Source organism: Fomitopsis serialis (assembly GCF_022376445.1).
Source record: "Fomitopsis serialis strain Sig1Antser10 chromosome Unknown B0H18scaffold_107, whole genome shotgun sequence".
In the NCBI taxonomy this organism is placed as follows: domain Eukaryota; kingdom Fungi; phylum Basidiomycota; class Agaricomycetes; order Polyporales; family Fomitopsidaceae; genus Fomitopsis; species Fomitopsis serialis.
The window spans coordinates 39,092-53,979 of record NW_025955067.1 but is presented as its reverse complement, the minus strand read 5'-3'; the positions used below and the strand labels follow the sequence as shown (position 1 = coordinate 53,979).

Here is a 14,888-nt window from a genome sequence, read left to right as displayed (position 1 = left end):
TACGAGTGCGTAGCTTTGAATCCGATGGAGGGCATATCACCTCATTGTTTCCGTGTTCTGTCCTCATGGTGTGTGTACCCCTTCGTCTGTGCCGGTGGTGAGCGGAGAGACAAGACGCATTGATCGAGGATGGCGCGTGCACCAATAAGCGCTCAGCGCTCAAGGCTCGGTCTTCGACGCTACTTACCAACTACCGTCTTACCTCCAACTTACCTCGCTGACAGAATGGCATTGCATCTCTTGTTTTGTTGCTTGCGTACATCACTGAGACCTTGAACCGTATGTACAAGTCGTCCCCCCTACCTCGCCTAGCGGATGGGTAGGAGACTGGAGGTCGCCGGTCCTCGAAGTCGGTTCAATCACTGACTCGGAGTTCCTCCCAGCTACTCGACCTGAACCTCCGTGATCTTGCTTGCACTGTTGCGCTGTATGTAAGTTGTTACTTTCGCCAATAAATGCGACCTTGCAGCTCATCCCTGGGAATCTCTCAGCCCCAATCGCTCAAGAGGTTGGTCACTGGGTGAGTTGTCAGGTACCCAAACCTACAGGCTGTAATGCCCGACAGAACTATCCCGCTTCAGTGACCTGGCGTCTTCCCCCGATTCATTGTTCCACACATGTCATGACCCATATCACTCGCTCTCAGGACTCGGCGGGAGGCCATCGCTCCCAATGCGGCAGATGTATCTCTCCCGCACACCTCTCGTGAGATTCGTCGAGAAGAAATGGCGATACGAGTGCCTACTATTGATGGTCCCGTGGCCTGTATCTCAGGCTGAACGACGCATCGGTATATCGGGAGCCATCGGGACTCTTCAGGCAGCCGATGGAGGCGCATTACTTCCGATCAATGGAGGCAAGAAGATTGAACTCTCGCGACCTGTGCGGTCATCCCTGGAGCTGAGCTCCATACTGAGACGTTGAGGACACCCGACGTACATAAGGTGTGAGTCTTCAGCGGTCCCGTCCAAGGAGCACGAAACCGACCGCTCTTGCCATGTTTCTAGATGTTCTCCCGTCGCATCCGCAGAACGCGATGGAGCAACTCGCAGGCCTCGCACTTGCCTTTCTCCTGATCTCCCTCCTCCATTGGTCGCGCAACCGTAGAGCCCTCCGCCTTCCTCCAGGCCCTCCGCGACTCCCGATAATAGGCAACTTGAACCAGATCTCAGACGACTATCAGCACGAGATTTTCACAGAATGGGCGAGGAAATACGGTACGACTCCGTCCCAACGAAGCACTGCTTGCATGGCACTGACCTGATACGCGTTTCAGGCGACGTCGTGTACGCCCGGCTTCTCACAAAAGACGTACTCATCATCAACTCTGCCGCTGCCGCACGAGCGCTCATGGAGAAGCGCAGCGCGAAGTACTCTGGCCGACCTCACTTCACGTACATCCGCGACCTGTGAGTCTGAAACGATCAGAATCAGACACGTCTTTGGAGCCTGCTGTCTGATACACGTGCTACAGAGGTGGCTTCAGCTGGACCCTCGGGTTCATGCAGTATGACGACCGCTGGAGGCGCCATCGCCGGTGGTTCCAGAACGGGTTCCAGGTGAAGAAGCGGCTTAATAGCTACGTGCCGATCCAGCAGCGCGAGACGCATCGGTTCCTCGTGGACCTGCTTCGCGAGCCTGACGCTTTCATGGATCACTTCAAGCGGTGCGTCGCAGTGTTGCATCCCTACGAAGACGAACCCTCCTGCTTAATGCTATTCTGCGCGCTCGGCCAGCCTCGCTGCTGCAGTTATGCTCGAGATCGGGTACGGCCACACGGTGACGTCCGTCGATGATGCGCACATCCGCAAAGTGGACAGTGCGGTGGGGGGTATCCTCGAGGCGGGCAATCCCGGCTCGATGCTCGTTGACTTCTTTCCCGTCCGTGAGTGCTTGCTTCTGAACGCAGACTACGGACGCTGACGAGGGGCCGCGCTGACCCGGCGCGGGTGCGACAGTGAAGTGGATACCCGCATGGATGCCCGGTGCGGGCTGGAAGAAGACTGCAATCCGCCTTCGCCCCGCCATCGACTCGATGCACCTCGATCCGTTCAGGGCGGTCGTGAAGGCGTTGGTGCGGACCCGGCTCCTGTTCGTCCCATCCCGCTGATGTTACCGTATACGCAGACTGCAGGCACGGCGAAGCCATCGTTCGCGACAGCAATTCTGGAAGAGGCTCCCACAGACGAACCGCTCTTCCCGGCGGAAGAGAGGGAGATGAGCGGCGCGGTGGGTACTGTTTATTCAGGCGAGTGGTGGACTTCTCTTCTCGTCCTACTATCCTGACATGGCCTGCTTAGCGGGAACGGAAACGGTGCGTACAATTGTCTTGCAAGGCGCATATACAGAGCTGTATGGTTCCCAGACAGTCAGCGTGCTCTCCTTGTTTGTGTTCGCCATGGTCCGCCATCCCGAAATATACAAGACAGCGCAAGCAGAGATGGATCGCGTCGTCGGACGTGAGAGGCTGCCTCAGTTTGACGATCGACAGGACCTTCCGTACCTCGAGTGCGTGTTGAAAGAGGTGTATAGGTGAGCACTCTTCGAGTCGACCCTTGTATGCTGTCCAAAATTTGCGACTCGGATTGGGTGTGGTCATTCATGCTCAATGCTAATGGAACTTACGAACAGATGGGGTGTGCCTATCCCTCTGAGCAAGTCTATTTAGCATGCCGATCCATGAGGAGGCGGACTGATGGGGGCATGACGCACAGGCATCACACACCAATTGACTGAAGACGACAACTACGATGGATACGACATGCCTCGCGGAGCGACAGTCATACCAAATCTCTGGTATTCCGCCTCGAGCCATCGTACTGGATGTGACTGTCTCATTTGATGATCTGTGCAGGGCTATGTTGCACGACGAAAGATATACGAGGACCCAGACGACTTCAAGCCTGAGCGTTTCCTCAATATCGAGCCCGCGCTCGCAGAACTACGTGACCCCCGCAAGATCGTGTTTGGGCATGGACGGCGGTGCACTATCTCATGAGCTCCATCCTAATAAATTAGCTCACGTCACGACGTTTGCCTTTGTAGAATATGTCCGGGGCGCTTTCTGGGAGACAGCAGCATCTGGCTCGTCATCGCCAACATGATAGCCACCTTTGACCTTGCCAAGGCACGCGACTCAGCGGGGCGGGATATCACGCCCACAATGGATTTGTTCTGGATTCATCAGGTCGGTTTGGGTGTTCGCATGCAATACATTGACATACAATGTCTCGCCAGACACCCGAAGCATTTCGTCTGTGACATCCGACCCCGATCGGAGAGGATGCGAGCTGATCTCGCGGAGCTTCCAAGAGGGCGATGAATGAGGTTCCAAGAAACGGGCGCACGGTGTCTTCTTTGTAAACACAGCCTATAAACACTGGTCTGCCAGATATATGCGAGGTACGAGCTACGCTGCGCTTCTCCGTAAGTGCTAGCTGTTGGATGTAGTTGAAGGGCTCCCGTTCTACCTAAGGCATCCACAGATCAATTTCAGGTTGACCTTGGGACAGAGGGCGATTGCGGGGCAATTGCAACTTTGCTGGCCTGTGAGAAGACCGTACTCAGCAGACTTCTCGCGCGCCTCTTCCACTACCGAAGGCGCTACAGACGAGCGCCCGGGGAACAATCGGAATTGGTGATTATTGCCAGGTAAGCCGATACACCTCATTCGTCGCGGAGAATGACCTCGTTTGTAGCAGGCAAATTTGATTGAGAACCACCACCAGGTCAAGAGACACATACGTAGCTGTGTTTTTCTCAGCTCGGGCCACCTTGTGAGAGCAGGCACAAGGTTGCGTCGATGTGCGTGTTGCTCCATAGCCGCGATGCTGTACCAGGGCAATTGCGTTGTGAGGTATGTATATACGCCGAGAATCGGAACATATATACACCTCTGACTGCGCTCAGTCCCTCACATGGTCAGGCGGATTTGCGCGCGAGCTTACGACATGATCTAATACATACTTGCCAGAATCTCCGATGTACAGAAGTAAGGTTCTGAGCTGGCGCCCTCACTCCGGTATTCGGTCACGGGGAATCGCTCTATTTCTTGTGCGCATGTGTGCCAGAAGGATAAGGGCCGCATACACCACAAGACCTGATACTTAGAGACGTCAAAAGGATGGGCGGCTTACGGGAATCTCATCCAAACTGGCGAGACGCGAGAGCGAGTTCGGTGCGTAGTTGTCCGTCGCGGTCTGTTCTATAACTGATGGTCCTATGTCCCTCTGCTTGCAGTACTCCCAGGACCGCATCCGCTGTGACTCGTGAACCGTATATCAATTCCGCCCGCTGGGCGCTGGTGGCAGACGTATACTTCCTCGTACGACCGGTCTGCCCATCGAGTTCAGATTCGACTTGTGGGCGTCAGGCTGTGACATCAGGGAGATCCCCTATGAGGTACACTTGCAAGACAGGAAAAGTGAGGTATGTACGACAGTATCGCAAATACTACTGCTCGTCGACTCTTTACTCGTGACTCCTCCTTCAATGTTCCATATCTGCTTTCCGCGCTTGCCTGCTCGCCTTCTCCGACTTCGGATCCTTGCGTGAACACACATGCTCAGGTCATGCGTGGTTGAAGTCATCGTTGGCGCTGTTTCCTGAGAAGCATCCGCGAATAGGCTGTCAAGCCCGCTCAGGCTCAACTGTACCGTGCGCCAACCCAAATTTCATCAGCACACGCACACGGACGTTGTTACTAACATTCTTAGTGCGCTCTGGGTGCAGCAGTAACAGCCTATCACAGGAACGGCTCCTCCACCGGCGCCAGCTCCTCGGTAGCATTATACGCGAGAGCCAGACGAGGGCATAAGCACCCGCTCTCGCAACCGACGACGTCCTGCCGCCCCCCTGCCGGCCCGTCACTCTGCCATGGCTCTCTTGCAAATAAGCAACATCCTACCCCGCAACACGCACCATAGCACACTGCGAATTCATGGATTTGAAAGTGCTGCCTTCGTCTGCGTACTCGCCATCGTCGCGCTGGCTCTTTTCCGCATCTCCACCAAACAGCGTCGCCTCCGTCTACCCCCGGGCCCCGTCAGCTGCCCTTCTTTGGCAACGTCCAGCAGCTGCCCGAGGAGTACCAGGAGTACACGTTCGCCGACTGGGGAAAGCGCTTCGGTGCGTGCTCGCATTCCCTGCGCCTCGATGTCACAATCACTAATTCTCACTTTGTTTGTCTCCAAATCCAACAGGGGACGTCGTCTACGCGCGATTCTTCACCACGCCCGTGCTCGTCCTCAACAACGTCCACACCGCCCACGCGCTCCTCGAGAAGCGCGGCGCGAAGTACTCAAGCCGACCACGGTTCACGTACTTCACGGACATGCGAGTCCCCTCTCCTCTAGACCTCATGCCATAGCTGACCGTAACGATGTCCCAAACTGACACGCTTCGTGGCCACCGCCCGCGCCTGACGCAGTGTGGAGATGAGGCATATCATCGTAATGCCCTACGCGGACCGCTGGCGGCGCCATCGCCGCTGGTTCCAGAACACCCTCCTCGCGCGGAACGCGCTCAACGCGTACGAGCCGCTGCAGCGCGACGAGCTGCAGAAGCTCCTGCGCGACCTCCTGCGCGACCCCGGGGAAGCCCTAGCGCATCTGAAGCGGTGTGTCGCTCTTCTGTTTGGGACTGTATGCGCCTGCTCGGGGCGGCCAGCTCATGGTACTTACTATGTTGCTGTTAGGTACGCTGCGGCGCTGATGCTCGGCGTCGCCTATGGCTACTCGCCCTCCACCATGGACGACGAATTCGTCAGGATGACCGAAGAGGCCATGCACCTCGCCCTCGACGGCGGCGGGCCGGGCTCCGCTCTCGTCGACTTCTTCCCCGCTCGTAAGTCCCCGCATATACCTCCCACCCTGCTGGTGTCCTCGGTTCTCAGACGAGACGTCGTGTGCGGAGAGCTGAGCGGCGGCGTGTTGGTCTTGCGTAGTGCGGTACGTGCCGACGTGGATGCCCGGGATGGAGTTCAAGCGCCGGGGACTTCGGGCGCGGCAGGGGTACAAGGAGATGCACCGCATCCCGCTCGAGCGGGTCAAACGCAATATGGCGCGTGGCTTGCTATACACAGGACTTGTGTCCCGCGGCTAACATGATATGCAACAGGCGGCGGGGACGGCCAGGCCGTGTGTCGCGACGGCGTTGCTGGAGGAGGCGGCGAGGGACGGAATTGTGGAGAAAGCCGACGAAGACGAGATCTCGAGCGCGTTGGGAGTCATGTACGTTGGTGAGTGAAGTAGCCCTGTCTTTTGCATGAAAGGAGACTGACGAGGCTGCACTCCGCCCAGCGGGGACAGATACTGTAGGTCAATCCCCTCGAGGATAGTCCAGCGGCCTCACAGACTGACCTGCCACAGACGTCCGCAGTCCTCGTCGCGTTCGTGCTCGCGATGGTCTTGCATCCCGACGTGTTACGGAAGGCGCAAGCAGAAGTCGACAGCGTCGTCGGCGACGGCCGCCTTCCGGAGCCTGACGACCGCGCGGCGCTCCCGTACCTGGAGGCGGTCCTGAAGGAAGTGTATCGGTGCGTCCCAGTTGTGCTATCGACGTCTGAAATCCGAACAACTCGCAGTGGCTGAAACGACATCTCTGTTAAACAGGTGGCTCGCACCCGCACCCCTTGGTGAGATGCTGCGAGTCCTTGACTCGCCGGAGAAAAGATGACAAACTGTGACGATTGTGTAGGTACACCCCATGAACTGACTGAGCACGACGAGTACGCTGGGTTCCATATGCCGAAGGGAGCCCTTATCGTTACTAATATCTGGTGTGTGCCCTCCTCTGTCCACTCTTTACTTCCTCGTTTTGCTCATTGACCTGTCTTCCGTCAATCCGTGCATGTAGGGCCATGTCGCGCGACGAGCAATATTTCACCGACCCGGACAGATTCGACCCGGAGAGGTTCCTAGACGTGGGCGCGGATGCAGGAGAGGCGATGGACCCGCGAAAGTTTGTGTTCGGCTTCGGCAGACGGTACGTGAGGCATGGGCCATTCATCTGCGACGGAGGAGGAGTAATTTTTGGTCTACAGTATATGCCCTGGCCGAGTGCTAGCCGATCAGAGCATCTTCATCGTGGCAGCCACTCTCGTCGCTGCTTTCGATATCCGGCCAGCGAGGACACCGGATGGTAACGAGATACCCCTAAAGTCGCGTTCACGTCTGGAACAGTGAGGTACGTGGTTGGCGCGGTCCTGAAGATGGCTTTTGATGAGGCTGACGTTCTCGAAGACATCCAAAGCCATTCGTGTGCGATATCTCGCCTAGATCAGGGAAGGCGGACCTGATTCTGGGTACGGCAAATGGAAACGGGGTCAAGTACTAGGTTCCACTGGCAGTCCACGAAGATCGTGTTGCCGGCGGGCGACAGTCTTGGGTGCATCACAGTGCCTTAGCCCTCCCAATAAAACCGCCGTATGCGCGTTCTATGGCTACCGCGAATGCAAAAGACTCAATACACTCCGTTGGTCTGTCACAGGATCTGTGGTTACTGTCATGTGTACTCGGCCTCATTTCGTGGTCAAAACAATGGTTCACAGACAGCCTGGGTGCAGCTCGCCGATTATCTCCCTGCCTTGTCACTAAGACGCAGTTGGTTATGTGCCACCGAGCCTCCTGCCGCTGTAGAAACAAAGTGCCAAAGGGGCGGTCGATGCATACGAGCGTGATCTATACATACCGGGGGAGACATCGTTGTACCGGACGCCGGCATCGATAGTGACACAGGGCATGGATTGAGTTAACCCCAACTGGAATGTTGCCAATATCGCCAGTACGTCTTACCAATCTCTCGTTCGGGGGTTTGTCACTCAGGGTCCATTCGCAGTCCTGGCGCGTGAAGTGAGAACGCTTCTCGTCTTCAAAGGGAACACCCTGAGCGCGCTGCCAGTGATAAGGCTCATGATCCTGGCACTAGCATCTCGACGGAAAAGCTTTTGCATCTCGAACATGACGTTGCGAAACCCCAAGGACGTGCTTGATTACCTCTCCCGCTCATTCCTCGCTGTTGCGGGCATCACTCCACTGGTCTACATATTGGCTTGCATTCTGCTAACCTTCCTCTTCGTCCGCACGAAACGTCGCCACCTTCGCCTCCCTCCGGGACCGCGGCCCCTCCCGTTCGTTGGGAACATCCGCCAGCTACCGGCGACCTACCAGGAGGTCACATATACTGAATGGGGCAAACAGTATGGTATGTACGTCCCCACTTCGTTGCGTTATACATATGTTCAACGAGACTTCGACTGTCTACGTCGATTTCACAGGCGACATTGTCTATGCCCGCTTCTTCAACACACCTGTGGTCGTGCTCAATCGCGTGCACATCGCTCGAGCACTCCTGGACAAGCGCGGCGCTAAGTACTCGGGAAGGCCGCGGTTCACGTATGTCGGAGACATGTGAGTTTGGCTCTTCCTCAATATTCGAATCGGATGATCATGCTCTGACAACCATGACGATGGTCTGCCTCTGTTGGATGACCAGCGTGAAGTGGAAGCACCTCGTAATGTTACCCTACGATGCCCAGTGGCGCCGTCAGCGTCGGTGGTTCCAGACCGCCCTCCTCGCCCGAAACACGCTCAACTCATACGAAGCGCTGCAGAGCAAAGAAGTGCACACTCTGCTGCAGGATCTCGTACGTGAGCCCAAGGAGGCGCTCTCGCACGTCAAGCGGTATGTGTCATTCGAGTCCCACGCCGGCATGCATTGGCGGATTGACGCGCATGTCCAGGTATGCCGCGGCGCTAATGCTGGGTGTCGGGTATGGCTATTCGCCCTCCTCCGTGGACGACGAGTACATACGCAACTCGGAGGAGGCCATCCACCTCACCCTCGATGGTGGCGGGCCAGGGGCCTTTGTAGTGGACTTCTTCCCGGCTCGTACGTCCCTCCGTTTGCATGAAGTGCTCCGCGTGTCGCCCGAAAGCTAACCTCGGATGGGTAAATCCAGTAAAATATCTACCAGCGTGCCTACCTGGGATGGAGTTCAAGCGCAGAGGCCTGCGCGCCAGGAAACTGGTCAGGGACATGGAACACATCCCGCTCGAGCGAGTGCAGCGTGAAATGGTATGGCAACTGCGGTCCGTGGTGTTGTTGATCTTCTGTGTCTGAACGACATGCGGGCAGGCAGCTGGAACGGCGCGTGCGTGCTTCGGTACGGTACTACTGGAGGAAGCTATGAGTGGAGGAAAAGGAGTGTTGAGTGAAGACGAGGAGCAAGAGATCGCGAGTGCGCTGGGCATCCTATATCTTGGTAAGTCGTTTCGTCTGCGGAGGATGGATCCTTCGAGCTAAGCGCGCACCATGTTTCGGTTTCTGAAGCTGGGACGGACACCGTGCGTCGCTCTCTTCAAACTTGATTGGCTGAGTATACTTCAACGAACACCGATGCAACAGACGACGTCGTTGGTCTCCGCCTTCATCCTCCTGATGGTCCTGCATCCCGACGTCCTCCACAAGGCTCAAGCAGAGGTCGACAACGTGATCGGAAACGCGGGCCTGCCCGCGCTCAGCGATCAAGCGGCGCTCCCGTACTTGGATGCCGTCCTCAAAGAAGTGTACCGGTGAGCATCGACTCGGAGGTTATCGACACCGCGCGGATTGATTGCGTGATGCTGTTTCACCTTCGCGTAGCTGGACTGCGCCTGCACCTGTTGGTAAGACATCGTATAACACATCCCAACGTGAACACATCGATGACGTCTGACCCCACAGGTGGGCCTCACCAGCTCACCGAGGAGGACGAGTTTGCTGGCTTCGATATGCCCAAGGGGTCTACAGTGTTAGCCAACATTTGGTACGCTCAAAAGCATTCTTGCTGTGCATCTGCTGCTGACGCTGTATCCATTGCCGGGTGTCGTCGACGTTCAAGGGCAATGTCTCGCGACGAGGAACACTATCCTGACCCAGAGACGTTCGCCCCGGAGAGGTTCCTGGGCGTGACCGAGGAAGTTGCACAGACGCGGGACCCACACATGTTCGTATTTGGCTTCGGCAGACGGTGCGCTGAGTGTGGTCCTCGCAGCATACGGTGCACATTGACACGCATCAACAGCATCTGTCCTGGCCGCGTGCTAGCCGACTCGAGCATCTTCCTCGCCGCGGCCAACCTGGTCGCGGTCTTTGACATCAGACCGGCGAGGACACTGGATGGCAAGGAGATCATCCCTGTGCCTGCATTCACGTCTGGGACAGTGAGGTGCGTCGGTCTTCCTTGGTGACGTGGGAGTGCATTCTGATCTCGCGGAAGGAGCCCGAAGCCATACTTGTGCGACATCTCTCCGAGGTCAAGGAAGAAGGTCGACCTTGTTCTGGGCACAACGGCTCCCTGGTAACTCTAGCACCCCGGGGTCCGAGTCTGGGATAGGGCACTACCGTTGTATCTCGCCTGTTGGATCTGCAGATCTGCTTAAGTACCTTAGTAGTAGCTGTATCACCTCATTGTCAATGCTAAGTCTACACAGACATTGCCACGGAGGACGACGTCGCGCCCGAGGCATTGTAGGCTGTCACCAGTGCGTTGTACGCGTCGATGACCCGGTTCGCGAGGAGCTGCCGGGCTCCACCTCGAGTATGCTCTTGGTTGTGGCGGCGCTCACTGCGCTGCTATATACCGTCGTGCTGAGTATCGCCCACGCATCCTGGGTGGCAGCCGGGAGGGGGCTGATTAAGTAGCGCCGTGCCACCCAGGACTCGACGTAGCTGCGGCGGTGGCGTTGAGCGGGGCCGCCGACCACGCCCGGTCGAGCACGATGTCGTATACAATCTCGTTTCCTTCCTGCCCTTCCATCGTGAGGCCCACGCCTTTCATACCCGGCGAAGCCGCGAGGACCGGAGACCAGCGCGAGGAGGTTGCCCTCGACACCCATGTTCCCACCGAGGTCGTGCACCTCGCACCAGACCCATAGTAGGACGCCGTCTGCTGCCACTGCGGGTACACCTCCGAGAACAGATCACGGATGATCATGCTGTCGCTGCCAGGGACGCCGCCCAAGTACGCGGAGACGCGGTGCGGCGTCGAGAACGTCTCGTCGCAGTAGAAGAGCCAGCCCTGCATCATCCACACCGCCTCGGGATCCGCAGCCCGAGCGCAGCGAACGTCTCGCGGGAGATGTCCGCCAGGTACGCCGTGTCGCCGCTGTAGGGCACGTTCTCGCTGTACTGGTCGAGCGTGTAGACACGCGAAACGTCCGCGCCATACGCGGCGTGCTGCCTGGTGACGAAGAACGTCTGCATCGCGGAGAGGCCGTTCCACGGCTCGAGGAACGGCACGCTCGTCAGATTGACCGGAAGAACACCCCACGACCGACGCGCTGGGATACAGCTGCGCCAGTGCGCGGGGCACGAAGCCCGTGGAGGCAGGGAGGGCGGGCGTCATGCCGAGCTCGTACATCCGCGCGACGTCTGTTGCTGCAGCGCATGCTGCCCGTCGATCCACGCGGTCGGCAGCGGGCCGCCCCAGCTGCCTTGGACGTTTCCGAAGCGGTTCCACGCGTGGAATGCCGGACTAGAAAGCAGATGTCCCCGTCCGAGAGCCCGACCTCGTGGAAGACTTGGACGAGGATGTTTTCGTGGCCAGCCCACGCGAGGGGAAGGTTGACGCCGCGCAGAGCAAGCCCGTCAAGCTGGGCCTGCCATTGATCCCAGTCACGGTGTCGGTCCCCGCAGTGATCGTCAAGACGGGGCTCAGCAGGACTGCCTGACATGGAGACAGAGAAAGCCCTACCCGCACACAGCGTCCCTGGGGCACCCTCGCCGCCGAGTCCGTCTTCCCCCGTCACACGCCCTCTCCCCGCACACTCTCCGATCGCCAGCGAGGCCGTCGTAGATCAGCAGACGCCCATAATCGGACGGACAACGCTTGCCATCTCCTGGACCGTCTGGTAGGGCGTGTCTTCCGGATCCGTGGCCTCGACAGCTCTGTGCGGTGGCATGCCTGGCGCGGATGCCGGGCAGCCACGCACTGGCAGGCAGATCCCCCACTACACACACGGGGCCGAATCCTCCCAGCCCGTGTGCGTCGACCACGTACGAGTCGGGGAGGGATCCACCGGGGCCACTGCCAACGAGCCACGCCGAGTCGTATCCCGTCATCCGTCGACCGGATGGGGACGTCGCCGTCCGAGTCCCCGGGCCACGCCGTGCGCCGCCAACCTCGAAGACTATCCCTGCGGCGTGTCTGTCGCAGGCGCACCAAAAAGCGACGACGTCGCGCACTACAGTGCACCGCACCGTGCCGGCTGACACACAACGTCCTCCGGACTGCACGAGATCGAGCACCCCCGTGCGCTGCGTTGGGCGCTGACCGTCCGCGGAACCCCTCGCGATGGACGCGTGTCGATACCCCCGCCCGATGCGTGCCCAGGTATCGTCGTCCGGACTCGACGCGAGGTCTTCTGTCCACCCGACGCGACGGAGCGCATGAGGTTGATTGACTGCTTCTGAGACGCATGCGCTGTCAGTCACTCAGAAGTGATTGAACCACATGTCCGTGGATGACCTGACGTGTTCCTGAAGCCTCGACCCCAGGGCGCGCAATCCTACGGAACACCATAAGTATGTGCCGCGGTCGCCTCAAGCGAAGCACCGTTGTCCAAGGAGCATCGGCACACGGAGGACGCGAGTGTGGACCCCGGGCAACCGCGTCTAAATCGCATAGACTCACAGTTGCATACAGCAGGAGATGATGCGCATCGCCACGACGCACTTCCCGTCCCATGCGACTGTCTTGACCAAGATGCAGCGTACGGGCACGCGCATCCGGCACAGCTGAGGCTCACGCGTGTCAGCTGCCACGTCTCCGGAGGAGCGGAATGCATTGATCTGTCACAGCCCTCTCGACCGAGCCCGACGTCGCTGATGACCAGCAGCCGCGGCCGCATTCGCTGTCTCGACCATCTCTCCTCGCAGCCCAGTGGTCCGTGTGGCCGAGGTTACAGTCGCAGGCGGCGCACGAGCCGCTGACGGCTTGCACTCGCTGTGAGCCAGGGAAATGCAAAGTACGTACGAGTCGGTTTCGCGCGTTGGTCGAGAGAGATGGTCAGAGACAGTCGAATTCATGAGGAGCCATCGGTGCACACGCACAGTCGAGCGGTGGCTGCCCGCGAAGTTCACCATAGGCCATGTACGCGGCAAAGGGCATGCCGCTCAGGCAGGTGAAAACGCCGCGGTGAGAGACCTGGAGCGCGGTTCTCAGCCACGCGTGCACGCTGGATTGCGAGCGACACGCTTTCGTCCCCAGCAGTACTTGGAGAGCCAGCTCGCTGTATGCGGCATATTGTGCTGCGGGACACGCGGCCACGTATCGAGAACGGGCCTGCAAGGTGTCCACCTCGACCCCGGTGACGTCACTCATGCCCGCAGGCGCAGACACGATCGACCTCGTCACGGACGTTCCTCGACGTCACCCGTGGCAGGTCTCGAGCTACCAGCCTGGCATAGACTCGCTCGTCGCCCTCTCTACGCCCACCATCGGGGCCAAATTCAACGACTGCACCCGTGCTCGATGTGCCTCCTTTGGTGGCCCCCGCGCCCCGCATTCCGATCGCGGAAAGTGGCGGCTCAGTGGAAAAGCACCGAACCTGCCGACTTAGTTAGCAGTCGTTCTCACACGGCTCTCTGGGACAGGTCGCGGTCCACTCGCGATTCGTTGTGCTGTCCTGACGCCCGTCTCACCGAAGAAACGGCACAGACGGGTGCGCAGCGGTCCACAGTGCAGCTGAGGGAGGCCAAACCGACCAACGCACCATACGCTGTGGTCTGGCATCTCAGTGGCGTAGGGAATCGACCCACTGGGGGGTAGCGACTCACCAGGGGGTAGATCTATGACTGTACGCGTGTAGGTCTTGGAGTTCGACCGCGACACAGTGCATCGATGCCGTGCAGGGTAGGACCGAGCGACATGGTTCACGGTTGCAAGCTGTGCACGAAGCTACAATTTGAAGTCCGTGCGACAGGCGTCGCGCGCCGATGCGTAGTAAAGTGAATCCAGACGCGCGTTGAGACGTGCAAGTGCGAGGCCCTACACCGAGATCAGAGTTCGGCCTCTTGGTGACAAGTATGCCGTTTTCCAGGCAGAGCATGAGATGTGCGCTATCTACATACACAGTTGTATGCGTTTCGGTTGACTGGAAGTAGGGGCCGGACGGGGTTGCGTGTACGCACGACCCGCTGGCTGCAGGCCGCCGGAAGACACCGACGGACTTCCCACGATCGCGGCAGCTCCTGGGCCATTCACAGTGATTCACTGCTCTCGTTTGTTTCGTTGCGAAGATGGGCATAATCACTGCGCGTGCTCAGCAGGCGAGCTCATATGCATGGTAAGCTTGACGTTCAGACTGCATTATCCAGAATAGTCTGTGGATCGCGACCGCCAGCTTCATAGACTCCGTCATTGCGCGCACGCATGTCTTCCAGCGCAAGCTCCCGTTGGCTATGCGGGTGCCAGCATTGGTTGTTCCTCCCTTCTTAAATGAATCTAGAAGCTTTGAAGCTCGCCATCCATATCGAGGACCACCCACGCGACAACTCGAAACGCAATGCATGTCGTATGTAGTACGGGCGAAAGTATCGGCGTGTGTATCCATCGTCGCCGAACGACTCACTGCGAATCCGGTGTATGATCGCAGTCCTCCAACTGACTGGTGGTTCGGGGCTCGTCGGCCGTGTCATCCTGCGTAGGTAGTTTGACAAATCCCGCCTGGCCGGATGGCCAGCACTGTGCCGTCCTACCCCTCAGTGTGAGCATCGTGTATTTCTGTCACAGGCCGGCTGATTCTGGCTTACAGTTCAAACACTCATGACTTACGCATCCAGGAACACGCCGGCAGGCCCCAGGGACAGCACCGGCATGCTATTAGCGTATGTATGCACACAATAGA

General features: G+C 58.5%; 5 protein-coding genes across 5 annotated transcripts; 3 read left to right on the top strand and 2 right to left on the bottom strand.

The window, feature by feature from the left end:
* Nucleotides 1–997: 997 nt before the first annotated feature.
* B0H18DRAFT_1123817 (cytochrome P450) lies at nt 998–5,368 on the top strand (the record flags this gene model as incomplete). The annotated part of the gene is made up of 10 exons (XM_048034754.1): nt 998–1,217; nt 1,277–1,409; nt 1,475–1,666; nt 1,737–1,885; nt 1,959–2,074; nt 2,128–2,229; nt 2,855–2,982; nt 3,046–3,187; nt 5,049–5,127; nt 5,202–5,368. The coding sequence occupies 10 exons, from the start codon at nt 998–1,000 to the stop codon at nt 5,366–5,368; spliced, it is 1,428 nt and encodes a 475-aa protein (XP_047888075.1).
* Nucleotides 5,369–5,453: 85 nt separating this feature from the next.
* Nucleotides 5,454–7,335, top strand: B0H18DRAFT_1123816 (cytochrome P450; the record flags this gene model as incomplete). The annotated part of the gene is made up of 11 exons (XM_048034753.1): nt 5,454–5,617; nt 5,696–5,948; nt 6,010–6,045; nt 6,118–6,238; nt 6,300–6,313; nt 6,369–6,535; nt 6,612–6,634; nt 6,697–6,778; nt 6,856–6,984; nt 7,043–7,180; nt 7,242–7,335. 11 exons carry the CDS (start codon nt 5,454–5,456, stop codon nt 7,333–7,335), a joined length of 1,221 nt encoding a protein of 406 aa, XP_047888074.1.
* A 623-nt stretch (nt 7,336–7,958) lies between these two features.
* B0H18DRAFT_1123815 (cytochrome P450 monooxygenase) lies at nt 7,959–10,343 on the top strand (the record flags this gene model as incomplete). Its single annotated transcript, XM_048034752.1, has 13 exons — nt 7,959–8,202; nt 8,276–8,408; nt 8,494–8,682; nt 8,741–8,889; nt 8,960–9,075; nt 9,136–9,262; nt 9,331–9,344; nt 9,406–9,572; nt 9,643–9,665; nt 9,724–9,805; nt 9,881–10,009; nt 10,064–10,207; nt 10,259–10,343. The coding sequence occupies 13 exons, from the start codon at nt 7,959–7,961 to the stop codon at nt 10,341–10,343; spliced, it is 1,602 nt and encodes a 533-aa protein (XP_047888073.1).
* Nucleotides 10,344–11,593: 1,250 nt separating this feature from the next.
* B0H18DRAFT_44302 (uncharacterized protein) lies at nt 11,594–13,426 on the bottom strand. Its single transcript, XM_048038118.1, has 2 exons — nt 13,265–13,426; nt 11,594–12,443 (listed from the first exon to the last, which is right to left on the bottom strand). Exons 1-2 carry the CDS (start codon nt 13,282–13,284, stop codon nt 11,786–11,788), a joined length of 678 nt encoding a protein of 225 aa, XP_047888072.1. The 5' UTR covers nt 13,285–13,426; the 3' UTR covers nt 11,594–11,785.
* On the bottom strand, nt 13,349–13,920 carry B0H18DRAFT_44891 (uncharacterized protein). The gene is made up of 2 exons (XM_048038137.1): nt 13,819–13,920; nt 13,349–13,589 (listed from the first exon to the last, which is right to left on the bottom strand). Exons 1-2 carry the CDS (start codon nt 13,878–13,880, stop codon nt 13,433–13,435), a joined length of 219 nt encoding a protein of 72 aa, XP_047888071.1. The 5' UTR covers nt 13,881–13,920; the 3' UTR covers nt 13,349–13,432.
* Nucleotides 13,921–14,888: the final 968 nt, after the last annotated feature.